The sequence below is a fragment of the Tachypleus tridentatus genome, chromosome 4 (genome assembly GCF_004210375.1).
Source record: "Tachypleus tridentatus isolate NWPU-2018 chromosome 4, ASM421037v1, whole genome shotgun sequence".
In the NCBI taxonomy this organism is placed as follows: Eukaryota; Metazoa; Arthropoda; class Merostomata; order Xiphosura; family Limulidae; genus Tachypleus; species Tachypleus tridentatus.
The window spans coordinates 55,380,368-55,398,114 of record NC_134828.1 but is presented as its reverse complement, the minus strand read 5'-3'; the positions used below and the strand labels follow the sequence as shown (position 1 = coordinate 55,398,114).

General features: G+C 33.7%; 1 protein-coding gene across 1 annotated transcript in view; it reads left to right on the top strand.

The window, feature by feature from the left end:
* The first annotated feature begins 3,191 nt into the window (after positions 1–3,191).
* Positions 3,192–17,747, top strand: part of LOC143249178 (atrial natriuretic peptide receptor 1-like) — a 52,739-nt gene continuing 38,183 nt past the window's right edge. Inside the window, exons 1-6 of the mRNA XM_076498637.1 lie at positions 3,192–4,042; positions 5,124–5,290; positions 5,931–6,065; positions 9,695–9,833; positions 13,360–13,451; positions 14,583–14,727. Coding sequence (XP_076354752.1) covers positions 3,229–4,042; positions 5,124–5,290; positions 5,931–6,065; positions 9,695–9,833; positions 13,360–13,451; positions 14,583–14,727 — 1,492 coding nt within the window. The 5' untranslated portion in view covers positions 3,192–3,228. The remainder of the gene's footprint in view (positions 4,043–5,123; positions 5,291–5,930; positions 6,066–9,694; positions 9,834–13,359; positions 13,452–14,582; positions 14,728–17,747) is intronic.

Below are 17,747 nucleotides of genomic sequence, written 5' to 3'. Positions count from 1 at the left end.
GTACTTTGATTGTGTACACTTGGCTTTAAGAAACTGACAAAAGACATGCACAAGAAAATATGACCTCTATGGAAATCACAACCATTTTCCTTTAAATGCATATTACCAGCTAACTGAGTGTTATATAATGTAAGAATATTGATTTGGTTGACATAATTACCATTGCTAGCTTTGAAGACAAAAGTGCGAACATTTATAAGAAGCTACGTAGTTGAAGCTTGTCTCTCCTCACCAGAGGTACATAGGAATGTCTGTCGGCTTATAATGTTAAAAACCGGATTTCAATATCCCATTCTGTGGTTCATAAAAAACAAAGAAGGAGTGAAGCTTACCCACAACTCTTTTATCTAAAAAATACTCATGAGTTTACAAAGAACTGAAATAATAAATTAAAACAGTTCTTTAGGACCAAACAAACGGATAAATTACTTTTCAGTACTTAAGCCTGCCCAAGGAGGTTTTAACTTCTCTCCATAATCTATAAGACCAATAATTCTTATCGTCTTATTATATCTAACCTTAATGTCGTTGCCTACAGCTATCTACTTATGTTGACTACTGCATTGAAAGCATTACTTATTACCTCGAAATTATTCAGAGCTTATAATGGTAGACTGCCTATTAACATTCTTCTTTGAACTATGGACGTTTCATCACTTTACACTGACATTCTACTTAAAATGCATTTCTAGAAGTTCTTGAAAACTGCCTTAAATTTTTTTTAGCATCCTTGAACTAAATGAAAGATGTTTAATTTCTAGAATTAAAACATTAATGAAATGTCTTTTATTTAAACTCCCGATATCCAATCCCACAAATACGTGTATTTTTATCATATGCAAAATCTTTTCTTCGATAAGTAAAATTCGCACATGAAAATTTTATTCGCAACTATATACTTCATTACAGACACTGTATCCTTGAAAGGTAGTATTTTATACTGACTAGTATAAAAAACAAGACAAACCACAAAAACTCTAAAGTACTTGGCTTCGTTCGTGTCTGTATATGTCTGATCGCCATAGCTCCAAAAGCAAAGAACCTAGAGGTCTGGAATTTTGCACTATACTAAGTGGACCCTGATGATATGAATCTTGTTATTAGCTGTCTTATCCGTGTGTGCGCGCGCGTATCTTTTAATTAAAGCAAGCTAGCGAAAAACCACGTAGAAAAGAAGTGGTTCTTTATGTTAAAGATAGAAATCACAGAGAGACAGACACATACTAAGTGGATCCTGATATTTGCACCTAAGTATTACTATTTATAGTTTATTATTATAAGCTTAAAAACATGTTTACTAAAACTCTTATGTCCTCTACAAACTTACCTATTCAAAGTGTAACTTTAACAATATGGACTATACAGTTCCTTGTTTGGGCTCATGAATCAAAAGCATGCGCAAAATACAGTACAAAATCAGTCAGCCACTCTTCGTTATTATTTGCAAGACTGCAAAATTAGTATTCCAATGATTTCATCATCTTGGAAAGTGCAGTCAACAAAGAAATACTTCACACCCAATAGAGTCCTGAGTTAAATGTAAACCAAACAGCATCTAAAAGGATACTTTGATTCATCCTTACGTTACACATATATTTCGTTGGTTGTGAACACATTTGCCTGACACTAATAAGCCATTTCCAACAGACCAACACGTGTTTCATTGTTCCATAGCCTACTGTGATAAGCTGATGCATGTCTTTTTTACCTATTTTATCAGCATAACTTCTCTATTATAAGATCTCAATGACATACTGCCTAATAAAATAGTGTTAAAAAATAATATTGTGACACTTATTTCAGTAAAAGTTTCTATGTGTACTTCTTATACTTCTTTACATGGAATTAAAATACATAGACTAATTGTATTTAAAATACTACACACAATTTAGAGCATGTTTTTTATTGTTGCTGTTGTTTTCACTTATTTATTTATTTATAAAACAAAGTGACTTAGGAAAAGGTATAACAAATATCAACCAAATTTTTTACTGTTAAAATTAGTTCGCAATTACCTTTGATATTTGATAAAGTTTGCCAACTAAGCCATCAGATTGATAAGCTTAACTTATATTAATGTCCTTGCCAAGAAATGTACACATTTTCATAACAGTTTATCTCACTTAATAAAGACGTTTTCTTTGTAAGTAATAACCATAATTTAGACGAAAAATGTGTTCGGTATTCTATTAAATGATTAATTTCAAAAACATTTTTAGCTTCTTTACAGCAGTGAATGTCAAACTGTTAAGACAATACCCTCTTTCTTCCAGGCTCGGTATGGCCAGGTGGTTAAGGCCCGTAATCCGAGGGTCAAAGGTTCGAATCCCTGTCACACCAAACATGCTCGCTTTTTCAGCCGTGGATACTTTATTATGTTACGGTCAATCCCGCTATTCATTGGTAAAAGAGTAGCCCAAGGGTTGACGGTGGTTGGTGATAACTAGTTGCCTTCTCTCTAGTTTTACACTGAAAAAATAGGGCCAGCTAGCGCAGATAGCCCTCTTGTAGCTTTGTGCAAAATTAAAAACAAACCAATCCTTCTTCCATGGAGCATAAACACCCATTATTTCTAAACGGTAAAAGTTGTAGTGCACCACAAACATTCAAGTAATTATACGATAACATAAAATTTATATGTGACATTGCTTACTTCTTAACAAGGTGGGTGAGGTTGCCTTTCGCAGAACAGCAGTAAACTTTGTTTCACTAATTTTATAAAATCAGATACAAATGAGTGCATTAATTATTTTTAATTTTCGGAAACCTTCTTACATCCACCCCTGAAATACAAAGTAATAATTTAGCAACAAAAATTAACGTGACCACTGTTGACACTCAAGCTCAAGTAATGAATACTGAATTATTAGAGAGTATTTTGAATCCCTTAATAGAACACATACTTAATGCTATCATAAAGTAATCTTAACAGATTATCTAAAAGAGTTAAGATTCAAAACAAAGTTTTCTGTTTAAATTACGATTTAAGTTAAAAGGTATATATATACATATACGTATACAAACATAGGCTTATCGGTATTCTTACAAATTACATAATGGGTCTTTGATCAGCGTAGCGTGACTGCTCGTTTTCTTCATCCGAGGAAATGAAAGTTGTCAAGTGAACTTTTTTATCACTAAACGTTCTCAGGAACACCTTATTCAATAAGGTTCATCTTTGAAACGGAAATAACATTCTTGTGATTTCCTAGCTCATGAATCTGTCTAATGCAATATAAGTTTCAACAGAACTTGGAGACTAACATTATCCAGGTTTTGGGATACTCGGGCGCTCACATATTCTCTAATTCCCCAGAAAAACGTAGCTTCCTTTTAGTAATGAGTAGAATAGCATATATTGCTATAGTATTCTTTTCACCCTTTTTCTGTTATGGAAACTATCAAAACTCAACTGATCTAAGAAAATATGATACACGTTTTCAAGCAGATATAGTAAGTATCTTTGTCATAAACTCGGAATTACCTGTAAGTTTGGAAATTATCAGGCCTGCTTTAGAACTTGCCACGACTCAAATTAATGAGAAGTATTCCAATATCAAGTTTAATATCGTCTTTCGCGATGGCGCTTCTTCTTGCAAAGCAAATGTTGCTGGTGCATATGCCGCAGAAGAATATTTCTTGAGAAGAGTTACTGCTTTCGTCGGTCCAGCTTGCACACTAGCACTTGATCCTGTAGGGCGGATGGCATCCTACTGGAATATTCCAATTTACACTGCAGGAGGTATCGATACCACAGTTTCTGACAAATCCATTTTTACTACTCTAACTAGACTTTCTTTCTCTTTGGAAGGAGCGGCTAATTTTATTTTAGAAATCCTCAAGGAATTTAACTGGCATCACATCGCTATTATTGTGGACGAGACAAATCTGCAAAAAATTCTAATGAAAAGGAGCTTGGTGGATATTTTTAAGGACATAAATGATTACGAAATTTTTTATTCGTTAAAAGAATTTTCGCAGAAATCGTTTATAGATGCCAACTTTACAAAGCTGCTGACAGAAGCCAGTAAAGAAGCCAGAGGTAACTGTTCAATTTTATTGTTATTGATTCATTATTTGGGATAACCTAACAAGACTTTTAAATTGGGTTGTGTAATCCTGAATAGATGAATAATTTTATAATCTTTCAAAGAAAATATTTAATCAATTATGTCAATAAAGTGCCCTTTAGAAAATTTTTATACGAGTAAAAACTATATTGAAGAACGTATAAACCTCATTCAACGTGATTAATCCACAAAATTAGTAAGCCTAGCAACACAGTACTAAAATATTATATATACAGAATTTTTCTTATTTTAATATTTAGACCGTAAACATATCCAATTTAAAATGATTAAACTTACGTTATTGAACTTTATATATTTTTGCTAAAATATATATAAGGAACCTTATATTTAAAAATGTATTTTAGAATCTTATTTAATGAAGAAAACAAAAATCACTCTAGTCATTGTCCAATTAATTTGCATAAAGATGTAGGTGCGTTGTTTCGTTGCGAACTGTTAATAGTTTGTTCATTATTAAGCAGAAGACTACACAATGGACTATCTGTTTTGTATCCTTTGTGACTATCACCAAGCCATTCTTTTTTATTAAAAATAATATGCGGAATTGTTTTAATAAACCAATCAAAATACGACTTCGGTTAACTTTTCTTAATTAGCAGTGCAAGATGATCTGATAACGTGTATATCAAACAGAACTGTAGTAACATTCGACTCTTGCAAAAACAAATGACTAGGAATAACTAAGCTGAGCAGATTTCCTCTGGTACAGGGATTTTGCTGTTTACTCAACGAACATTAGACTTGCTTATGTCTAAAACAGATATTGTTGTATGGATTGCTATTCGTTAAGTATTCATATGAATTGAACCCTTGATTAAGACTAAAATTAAGTCAGAGGTGTTTTTCAATCTTATTTTTGTTGTTATTGTTTGGAGCAAAGTACACATATGAGCTATCTGAGTTATATCCACTGCTAATTATAACCCTATTTAAAATAATAGTAAAATTTATCTAGGCTTCAATTATCTTCATGAATATTTTAAGTTATTTTAAGCTATACTTAAATCACCCCTTAAACCTCTATTTCTTTAGTATTTGTCTTCGTCGCTGGTTGGGAAATTATTCGTAGCCTTCTTCTTGAAGCTTATAACCTAGGGATGGGCGACGGCGAATACACTTTCTTCACCTTTCAACTGATTGAAAACAAAGAAAAGTATGGTGAAATTTCGTGGTACAAACCAGGAGATTATAGAAATAAGGTAATTTCAAATTATCTTGATCTTACTTGATGTATTTTATTTAAACGTAAACCAAACAAGACGTCTTAAGTATTGAGGAAGTTATTTAGATAAAATTGTTTTCAAAATAATTAATGATCGAGTTTTTTATTATGTTACTGTTTTAGTACAGACGCATATTTTTCTAATTTGTGTAATAATTATATGAAATGGGTGCACTTACGTTAACAATGAATCATATAAAACCACATGTATATTAAAGTCTCTTCTCCTCCACAAATTTTAAATATAAAGTTTGTTTTGCTTAAAACAAATCTACTATTATAACATCAGAGCATTTTTACTATGAAACACAAAATTGTCATTATAATATTAGGGCGCTTTTTTCCTGTGAAATACAAATCTGTTGTTATCACATCATGCCACTTTTTTCTGTAAAATACAAATCTATTGTTATAATATTCCGGCATTTTTTCTATGAAAAATTCCAAAAAAAAATATACAAATCTACTATTATAACATTAGGGCACTTTTCTTTGAAATAATTCGATATTCTGTTTCGGAGTTTGTTTAAATTATTAAGTGATGAAATAACACTATGGTATTGAAACGTAATTATTACTTCAATATTTAAAAACGAAGATTATTGGTTCTATTTTAGAACGCCCGAAAAATGTACGAAGCTCTTATGGTAGTGACTCTCCGGGTTCCAGCTACTCTACAATACAAACAGTTTTCTGCAAAAGTTTTAGAAAATTCCCGACTAAAGTATAATTCAAACGCAGACGAAACTATGGTGAGTAAGGCACTGTTTTATGGTGAGTATCATAGTAATGTGATGCGTATTGCACAGCTTTATGGTAAAAAGCACACGGCTTTATGTTGAATAATGCATAACCATAATCTTATAGTGAGCAATAGACACTATTAGGGAAAGTAATCCACAACTTTATAGCAAATAACACATAATTTTATGTTAACTAACATATAGCCTCATGGTAAATACCAAACAGTCTTATGGTAAGTAACAAACAGTCCTATGGTGAGTAGAACACAGTTTTATGGCCAGCAACAGACAATATTATGGCGAGACATGCAGTATTATTGTGAATTAAGCAATTTTACTTTGAGCAACAGAAAACATTATGGAAGTAATACACATTGTTACAGAAAGCAGCAGACAGTCTTATAGTGAGTAACATATAACTTTATAATGAGTAGATCACATTTTGCTTTTATAGTTTCACATCTCATATACAGTTGTAAATAAAGTCATAAAAAAGGAAGGTTTTAAAAGTAAAATAGTGAAATGGCGCTGCGACACTTTGTTTATTTGTAGCTACACAAGTGGGGGGTATGCTTTTCTTATAGCAAAGCCACATCGGGCTATCTGCTAAGCCCGCTGAGAGGAAATGAGCCCCTAATTTTAGCTTTGTAAATCCGAAAACTTACCGCTGTACTGGCAGAGAGCTAATAACGTGTTTGGTTTCGTTCAAACTAATGTTGTCGAGCATCTTTAGATTTTAAGAATAAGAACATACAAAAATAATGTAAAGATAGACGTTAAATGAAGCACTAGAAGTACAGTGAGATCTTAACAATTTTATTGTACATAACATGTTCACCAGGAACTGTGTATTATAAATAACATGTTGACCATGAACCGTGTTTCTAAGATCTGTTGACCACTTTCACATGTTCAGATAAAATTACGTTATGAGAGAAAATACAGGTCCGGTCGTTAGCTTCCGCACTTGTAGAAACTGAAAACAAAACAAAAGAAAACGTCAGTGTTATCTAACATTCGTGCATCAACTAATGATTTATTGAGGTTTAATAAGCGAGTAAATAGGAGCAAATCAGTTGTATTTTTATGTCTTTGGTGCTAGCTGTAAAAATTTGATGGTAGATGTTTTAGAAGATGTGTGCTTGAGTTTTTTTCAAAGAATAAAAGTGTTATTTCTGTTATATAATATAAAAGATGACAGGTCTGCCAAACAATAACTTCTTTGATATTAATTATTTAATTTAATGTAAATCTAAGTTAATATTAACCCATTGATAATATAATGGAAGTTAGAGCACTTTCCGTACATTTTTGTTGCTAGACCATTGAGTAAAATCGTTTGACACAAAAAAACAATTTAATTCCTCTTAGATCTTGCACAGCTGCTGAACGTACATTTCAAAGCAGAAAACAAGTTAAATAACATTTCCTAAACTGAAACTAAAACCTGAGCTTTATAGTACAACAAATTTAATCACGGCAAAGTTATGGTGTCAACGCCTTTTACAATATAGTAAATTGCAGTTAAAATTACTTTACCTTTCATTATACATTAGTAATAGACCTATAATACATGTACACACTATATTCTACAACTTATCTCTCACAGATTTTCAAAAAATAAAAGAGTGTATAGCAATTGTATTCGGCTAGGCATGACCAAGTGTGTTAAGGCGTTCGACTCGTAATCCGAGGATCGCAGGTTCGAATCCCGGTTGCACCAAGCATGCTCGCCCTTTCAGCCGTGTGAGCGTTATAATGTTACGGTCAATCCCACTATTCGTTAGTAAAAGTGTAGCCCAAGAGTTGGCGGTGGGTAATGATGACTAGCTGCCTTCCCTCTAGTCTTACACTGCTAAATTAGGGACGGATAGCGCAGATAGCCCTCGAGTAGCTTTGCACAAAATTAAAAAAACAAACAAAACAAGCAATTGTATTCCAAACACATTTCATAAGTTTGAAAAAGGCGTTCACACACAATAATTGTTGTTGTAGAAAGTGACTTATATAAATAATCTACCGCACACTACGGTCACCCTTTGAAATAGTTTACGTCTCTTTAACGTCCGTAATATTAAGTCCAAATTGTTAATCGCATAACAGCCAAAAACATGAACATAATTGACAATAGTAATCCTTACCTGATAAGGTCTGGATTCAACAAAACGCGTAGCAGATAATGGATATAGTGATCACGGTGTGTTTGGATTGCTATTATTATACATTCTTCTAATTCTTGAAAATCTACGAAGGACTAGAAAAGGAATGAAATAAATACAATAAGGTTAATACGAATGTGTAATGACAGATAAATTAATTGTAATCACAACAGTGACGATGTTAAACAGCCTAATGTATCAACATTATTTCTCGCCATAAATAAGAATACTATAGGTAAATTTTCAAGGTGGCGCTGTTCCTTTAATTGGGCAAGTATATCCTTGAGTTTCTAAGTATATTAAGTGATATCACATTTTGATTAATAATTACATTAATTTGGATACCTAATCACTAAAGACTTTACTTAAATAATAAAGTATTCATCTTAAAAAGTGATAACTTAAAACCCAGAATAATTTTTCATCAAGCAAGAGACAAATGCTTGCACTTACGTCACAAGGAATGCCCTTAAACAACTAGTGGAGTCACATTCACATTTTAAAATATCTCCTTACTTTCATACAAACAGTTTGAAACCCCATGATAAAAGTAAACACAAGTTTGTCAGTGAGACAAAACAGACTAAGCATGTAAGAATAAAAACACTAAAAGAAAATAAATGTGTGAAATTGCTCAGACTGTTTATTCATATGAACGTAGTTTTTTCACCATGACCATGTAAACAGAAACACCTGTTAAAACTTATCATATGCGAACTTTCACTCGAGTTATTATACAGATCTGTATTTTGACCCGGTATGGCCAGGTGGGTTAAGGCGTGCTACTCGTAATCTGAGGGTCGCGGGTTCGCATCCCCGCCGCACCAAACATGCTCGCCTTTTCAGCCGTGAGGGCGTTATAACGTTACGGTCAATCCCACTATTCGTTGGTAAAAGAGTAGCCCAAGAGTTGGCGGTGGGTGGTGATGACTAGTTGCCTTTCCTCTAGTCATATACTACTAAATTAGGGACGGCTAGCGCAGATAGCCCCCGAGTAGCTTTGCGCAAAATTCAAAAACAAAAAAAAACAGATCTGTATTTACCAAGTATGTGGATAAGTAGGTTGTAGTTTTGTGGTATTTAACCTTAACTATAAGTTATACAGTAAAATCAACTGTTTTAGTTATACTTTATCTTTGTCACCCTTTGAGTTAATTTACAACTTTGTAACGTCCATAATATTAAGTAGTTGTTGTTGTTCACATTACAGCTAAAAAAGAGGAACTGAACTGACATTAAATGAACAAGTTCAACTGACCTACACCACATGATTGTGAAATTAAAGTGCAGAAGTGTGTGTTTTGTGTGAATACTACATTTGAATAAACGATTAAAAGTTTTCAAAGCCATTAAACATAACTTTTATTCTCAATTGTTAAACTCTCAAACACGCGAACGTAAGCCGACAAGTGAGCAGAAATGTATTTGGATATCGCAGTTTTTCTACAAATTGACTATTGTAGTTCTCTTTCTCTACAGGTTGACCCTATCCTAGGAGCGTTTTATGACTGCGTCCTGATTTATGGATATATTCTGAACAAGACACTTGTAGAAGGAGGTGATCCACTGGATGGAAGAACTCTGGCGAAAAAGTTATGGAACAGCACATTTTACGGAGGTACAGTCACTGTTTTCTCAGTGAATTCCTGAGATGATCCTGGTTATGTTCTTGCACATTTCCATCACGTTCAATTACTTTATATTCTTCTGCACATAATTTGGTCATTTTCTTTGATACAACTGTTTACACAGTCTAAACACCTCATCACTGGAGACAATTATTAACAGAGTTAAAAATATTCCCTCATCTTCGCAACTATTTGTACAATTTAAACACTTTCCAACACTAGAAGTAACTGTTTACATACTCCGAACGCCCTCCTATACGGATGATAACTGTTTACACAGCTCAAACATCGTCCACTACCAAAGAAAATTACTTACATATTTCAACTGCATTTAATCTTGAAGACAATACTTCTGTTGATTGAGGCATCGATAAAAGAAAAATGCCTTGGATTGGCAGGGAAAAATAAATAAGTATTAGAACAAACGCATTTTTCTCATATTTTCATGTACGAAAAAGCTCTAACGCGCACACGTGTAATTATTTATTTATCATTGTGACTGGGAATTGAATATTGTCAACCACAAACAGAATGTAATATGTAATATTACTCTACATTCGAAAATTAACTCAAGCTAAAAATTAAACTTCAGATGTGATAAAATGTTTAACTAAAAATATGCCATCCAAGAAATGTATCGGTGAAATAACTGACCTCTTTCCACTTGACGGAGCTGATTGAAACAGTACAGATATATTTCCTATGTTAAAGTTAATAACTATAATATTATAACAAATCTAAATGCGTATCACTTGCTCTTGTAGTTTCACTGGGATCGGAAGTCTCTGTCGTGTGCAAAATTGTTCATGTTACATTAAGTATTTTGTTAAAATAATGTAAGTTGTTGCATAGTATTTAGAAGTGCATTGTTCTGTATATAATTTTATTTGATATCTGTAATTGAGATGGCACACTCGAGTTATTTCCAGCAAAACAGCAATTTCTGACACACTGACACATTTCACTTGAGGCAGATTGTCACGAGTGCCAACCAGCCACATAATAAGTAATTTGCATGTATTTGGTATGCTTTGAAACAATGAAGAATATAATAGCAAAATATTTAAAATTATTTTCGATTGCTTTTATTTAATGTTTAAATATTGGAAAAACGAACGAAAAATAATTAAAATTTCTCCACTGCGTTGATTCATATATATTATTTCTTTGTGATATAGCTTTCAAACTTTGAATCTTTGTACGCAATATCGTTTGTTTTGTATTAAGCACAAAGCTACACAATGAGCTATCTGTGCTCTGCCCATCACGGGTATAGAAACCCGGTTTTTAGCGTTGGAAGTCCGCAGACACACCGGTGACCCACTGGAGGGCTACCCAATTTCATGAGAAGCCGTTAGAAACCTAAATGTGCAATGAAGATATTGACTCATACAGAGTGTTTTGATTTGATTTTATTCCTGCTAATTTGCTCCAGACCGTAACTTGCTCGTACTCGGGGTAGGTTAATACACAGCCCATACTCTTCGATTACATAACAAATCAATTACTTTTTCCTACGTTTTTTTTTCCAGAAATTGAGTAAGGTGTTTAAATTATATTGGTATTTAATTTCTTATATTTAAGTTCACAGATGACTTTTATTTGTAAAATAAAAAAAAGTGAGTGAACCACCCTGGTCTTCCTTACTATGGTATTATATCAATAAAAATGAATAATGTTCAATTACATTTTATGGTTAAAATGACCTAATATGATAAAGACAAATATGAACATCTGGAGATAATTTAAAAAATAGTAAGAAGCAAGATATACTAGTAAAATATTGGCAGTCGTTATTTTCATAAGTTAAACCCCCTACTAGCACCTCATTTGTATGTCTGCGGACTTACAACACTAGAAACCGAGTTTTGATACCCGTAGTGGGCGGTGCACAGATAGTCCATTGTGTAGCTTTGAGCTTAACTTTAAACAAACAAATTCATAAGTTAATTTAAATAAAGCTTACACAATGGTTTATTCATATCAATATATGAACATAGTTCTGTCCACCAAAGTAATGAAACATTAATTCATAAAACACTGTAGATTTCCTTCATTTTTATACTCAAATCCAGAGCCGGATTGTCCCTTTGTGATTGGCTACGGAGCAAAAGATCCATGAAATGGATAACAAGACTAAATTAATGCGGTCGTGTCAAAACTTTGTGATTTCTGAACTCTCCGAATTTCTCAAGGTGCCGTCATTGTTCTGTCTAGTATTTAATCATTTGTCCCAGGATCGCCTGGTGTTCAGGGAGCTGAACTCGTAGTCTGAGTATAGCGGGATCGATCCCTGTCACAAAACATGTTCGTCCTATTAGCCGTGGAGGGGTTATTATGTCACAATCAGTCCACTACTGTTTCATAAAGAGTACACCAAGAGTTGTCGATAGGTGATGTTACGTAGTTGGAAGCCCCAGAGTGGTAGAACTGTATGTCTGTGGACTTACAACGATAGAGACGGGTTTCGATACCCATGGTAGGCAGAACACAAATAGTCCATCGTGTAACTTTGTACTTAACTACAAACAAATATTGTTGGTTCCCTCTAGTTTATCACTTCATGATTAAGAACGGCTAACGCAGATAGCCTTGAGTAACTTTGCACTAAGTTCAACAAAGAAATATAATTTAATAATTAATATATGTATATATATCCATCTTGGTATTTGATGCAGAAAAGACTTGCAGGTTTTCTTTGTTTGTTTGGTTTTGAATTTTGCACAAAGCTACTCGAGGGCTATCTGTGCTAGCCGTCCCTAATTTAGCAGTGTAAGACTAGAGGGAAGGCAGCTAGTCATCACCACCCACCGCCAACTCTTGGGCTACTCTTTTACCAACGAATAGTGGGATTGACTGTCACATTATAACGCCTTTACGGCTGGGAGGGCGAGCATGTTTGGCGCGACGGTCTTGCAGGTTTAAAAATTAAAAATCACAAAAATTTATTTTGCACTATCTCCACTAAAAAACATGATTTCACCCATTTTATATTTAAATATGATGAAATAAAAATGTTACAGAGAATGTTTCTTCCCGGGGCATTGTGCTTGTTACTTTCATATGCCACAGGGTTTATCAACTCTTTCAGTCTAAAAAAACCAATAAAAGATGTTAATCCTATCGAGTTGATAAGGAGGATTGACAACAGAGAAGTCTGGCATGGTTGTCGATGTCTGCCGCAGATTTGACACATGAAGAAGAATAATCCTATGACATTTTGAAACAACCATATATTAGTGAAACAAAAATGGCAACATTATTTCTACATCGAAGACGTTTAATATGTTATAAACTAAAAATTACAGAAATATGTAATAAAAGAGTAAGAAATTATTGGTAAAGGAACATTACTTAAAAAAGTAAATTCTGATTAATCTTTCAGCCGTTATAATAATTACCCAACATATTCCACTTGTAGAATTTCTGATATCACGATTTCTAAATTTGGAGCGATTAAAAGATTTGTCTGAAATGTATATGTAAAGCTTATCTTATTTCTTCTAATCGCCACAGGAATGGCAGGGGACATTTTCATCAATGCAAATGGCGATAGAGAGGCAGACTACACACTGAGCGACCTGGATCCTGAGACTGGAATTATGAGGGTGAGACAGAGTTCCTTCAGAGACAATGTTGATGTTCCAGAGAATTATGCATTTTTTTCGTATTTTCGATATATTTCTTATGTTCACACTTTTATTAGTTTTCCAAAGTTCTTGGTAGTGCTCTATTTTACGTATTTTCCAAGTTAATTTATTACCTAACGGGTAACCTTTACTTTGTTAATTTATGGAAATAAAATATTTTGAAAATAGCGGCACGTTTTCTAGCCTGAAATATTGACTTAACTACAAATGACTCGAGTACCCCGATGGAACAGCGATAAGTCTACAGACTTACATCAATGTTTAGAGTTCGATTCCTCGTGGTAGACCTGCTAGATAGCCTAATATGTCTTTGCTTTAAAACAAACAAATAAAACACACAAATAAAAAAAGAGTAACAGATTTTCATCTTATAAATTACTTCTTGATGGCTCAGTGGGTAATTCATAAGTAATACAACTCTAAAAATCAAATTTTGATACTCACAGTGTCACAGCATAGATAACTTATTGTGTAGCTTTATGCGTGATAACAAACGAACCTTTTACTTATACAGTGCTGATAACCCGACCTATTTCAGAAGGTAGAAAGTCTTTCGGAATGTGTGGCTCTTAAACTATGAGTTTATCTACTTTTATTACATCATGTGCTTTTCTAGTATGCACTGACAAAGGGGTCATACATCAAACAAGTTACAATCTTTCTTATATGTTGGCACATTAATTATATTGGACTCTTCACAACCTTGTAAGTTCCATTGTACATACTGAAAATTTATAATACTAATAAGGAAGCTATCACTAATTCTTATATTCGGTGCTTCGTTTTTTAGCGAATGTGTCTTCCAAAAATCACAAAATAAATGGACATGTCAATCAATTACAAGCGCTGATCAAATAGACTGGCAAACTAATTCAGTCATTCTTAACGAAATTTGAACTACAAATAACGACTAAATTTAAAACAATTACCAGGATGTTTCTAACAGAAACTGAATATTTGGCTTTAGCTGGATTGATCATTGTGATTATTTATTTATTTGACATTACTGACTTCAGATTATTAGTTTTGTTGTTGAATGGTTTAATAAGAGTTCATACTGGATTATAAATTGTTATTTATCAACTTCAGCCTGTTGCAACGTATTATGGGATCCGAAGACGTTATGAAAAGATTCCAGGCACATATATCCATTGGCCAGGTGGACTGGATGGTCCTCCACCAGATATTCCCTATTGCGGTTTTACCGGTGATGCTCTTCATTGTCTGCCACAAAGTAGGTTCATCTTAACTGTTATTATTCTAACTTCGATGCATTTATAACAAGGTCCATATACGTACAACACATTAAAATATTCCCATCACTTTACGCTGTGTGTGCATTGTAAAAGTAACAGCCAATCGCTAAATATAGATGATGGATGGTATCGTGCTGTTGACTGACAACCCGTTGGTCAGTAGTTTAACATTAAAAGGAGATAGCAAATGGTTTTAGGAGTTTTGCCATAAAAATAAAAATAAAAATACTTTATATTTCGTCACACACATGCTAGTCGCTAAGTTTTACAACAAATAATATCTCCACACTCAAAGGATCGATGGAGAAAAGAGGTATCATGCTGAGATTGAAGATACCCCAAAAATGTACCTCAGTCTACCCTCTAGCCCCTTCATCCAACGAACAATGCTGGTTGTTTAAGTTTGTTCAATTTCTAAATACTGTAATATGTGCATCCACAAGATGTGGAGTACAACCTCTTCAGCTTTTCTTGCTTAGTCCACTTTGGAGACCTCACAAGAAAAAAGCTAGCACCGTCCTTACAGAGTATAAATTTAAATATTAAACATGAAATTAAACTTTACACGCAATTGTATCATAAAATTGGATTTTATGTGTGTTATTCAACTTTGATTCCGTTATATTTTGTCGTACGTAAAATTAGTTGTTTCTCAGACTTTAACTTCGATATTACGGATGTAATTAAACTTTACACGCAATAGTATCATTTGAATCTATTACAGACCTCAGCCTGAAGTTTAAAGTTAGACGACATTTGTATTGAGGCCTTTATCAGTGTTCTCTTCTTAAGAACCAAAGGGAACACCTTATACAAAAAGCATTTTAAGTTCAAGCAAAATTGTATTACTGTGATACATCTTTGAATATTTCAGTTGTTTCCTTATGATTGCTTAATGATTTGGAATATCAAGATAAAATAACTGATATGGAAATATATTTAATCATATAAAATTTAAGTCTGCACATTTATTAACGTTTTAAGTTGTGCTCGCTCATAGTATGTAATATGACGGTTAATAAATGCCTTTGTATGATTTTAGTCAACCAACAAGGATTTAAGGTGACATTACAAATAGTTTGATTCTTTCGCTATCAATTGTCGTTTATTCTAGGAGTCAATTAAGGTTATATGCTATGAACCACGGACTCACCCTGTAAATTCGTATCAAAACGTTGTGAAATTTCTAAACTCTAGGAAATGTAATTCTTGCAAAAAACAGAAGTAACCATAAGAACTCATGACACTAAAAATCGTTTTGCATACCAGTGTTGAGAAGTGCCCAAAAAGGCCATAGTGTAATGTTTTTGCTTAATGACAATCAAACAATCAAATTCAAACTTAACTTTAATAGGATCTGATAAAACAGTTTCTACAAACTATCAGTTCAAGCTCACATAAAACTCTATTACAAGTAATGTTATAACTAATAACCGTAATAATTTATCTCTTCTAAAAGATACGTACGTAGCCTAGGGTTAGCGTGGTTGGTCTGTGATTCCATAAATTATAGGCCTGGCATGGCCAAGCGCGTAAGGCGTACGACTCGTAATCTGAGGGTCGCGGGTTCGCGCCCGCGTCGCGCAAAACATGCTTGCCCTCCCAGCCGTGGGGGCGTATAATGTGACGGTCAATCCCACTATTCGTTGGTAAAAGAGTAGCCCAAGAGTTGGCGGTGGATGGTGATGACTAGCTGCCTTCCCTCTAGTCTTACACAGCTAAATTAGGGACAGCTAGCACAGATAGCCCTCGAGTAGCTTTGTGCGAAATTCCAAAACAAACAAAACAAACAAACAAACCATAAATTATGGCACGCGTCCCGTTACCTTAAGAAATCACTTCACTATTTTAGGATACGACTGCGTTATAAGAATTCACCGCTATTCAGTCACAAAGGAGCAGCTCAAGAGTTGGTGGTGGTTATTTTTGACTAGCTGCCTTCTTTCTAGTTATCCCCCTGTGGCAAAGTGGTTTTCCTGTGTACTTATACCGCTAGAAGTTATCGGTGAGTGGTTACATAGTTGGAAGTACCCAGTGGCACAACGATATGTGTGCGGACTTACAATGATAAAGACGGATTTAGATATTCGTGATGGGCAGATCACACAAAACCCAACTTAACTACAAATAAACAATCTTTCTAATTTATCATTTCAAAATTTGGGACGATTATGCGAAGATATTACATCTACAGATTTCTGTGAAACTTTAAAACACACTAATCTCTTTATGTGGTATCATAGCTGTAATTCTAGTAAAAGTTGCACCAGCGATTATTAGATATAAGTCCGAATGAAGTGGATAACTAATGCAGGTCTCGTGTCTGAAGGATTTGAACTAGAGATCACAATTTAGTTTCACAGTGCTCTGTTTTACTACTCGAACTACACAGTGCACTTAGCCAAGTTTATAAAATGAATCAGCTTCACTAAGCTATTTTAAGGTGCTTAAGGTGCATCTGATGAACATCAGGAGTTATGAGTAAATCAGGATAATAAGCACAACATGTATCTGATACAAAGCTAAGATTCCCACTGCATATGATATTGGATATCAGTTTAAGTCTCAACATGCATTTGATGCTTGTGTCGGTTTAAATGATGAATAGTTCGTCTTATATATTAGAAGTAACAAATCTAAAAGCAAAACTGAACCAAACTAAAAGTTCACTTGTTAATTATATTTGCACCAGGAAACACTACTGATGTGAAAAATGTTACTTTTATCAAACTCATGGCCGAAACGTGATATTTTTTCCTTTGGAGCGATTTGGACCTTCATAATATTTGATATTAAGCTTTTGCTTATCGGTTAAATATCTAAGATTTTTTTTGGGAGGTGGGTGTTTTCAGATGATTTTATCTCAAACATACAGTAAAGCCCCTCTCATACTACCCAGACTTTAAATTGTAAGACAATTTTAATTTTCTAATCTGTTTTTCCTCTCTGATATAGAAATCCGTGGTAAGAAAATGTAGGTTATGACTTAATTAAAATC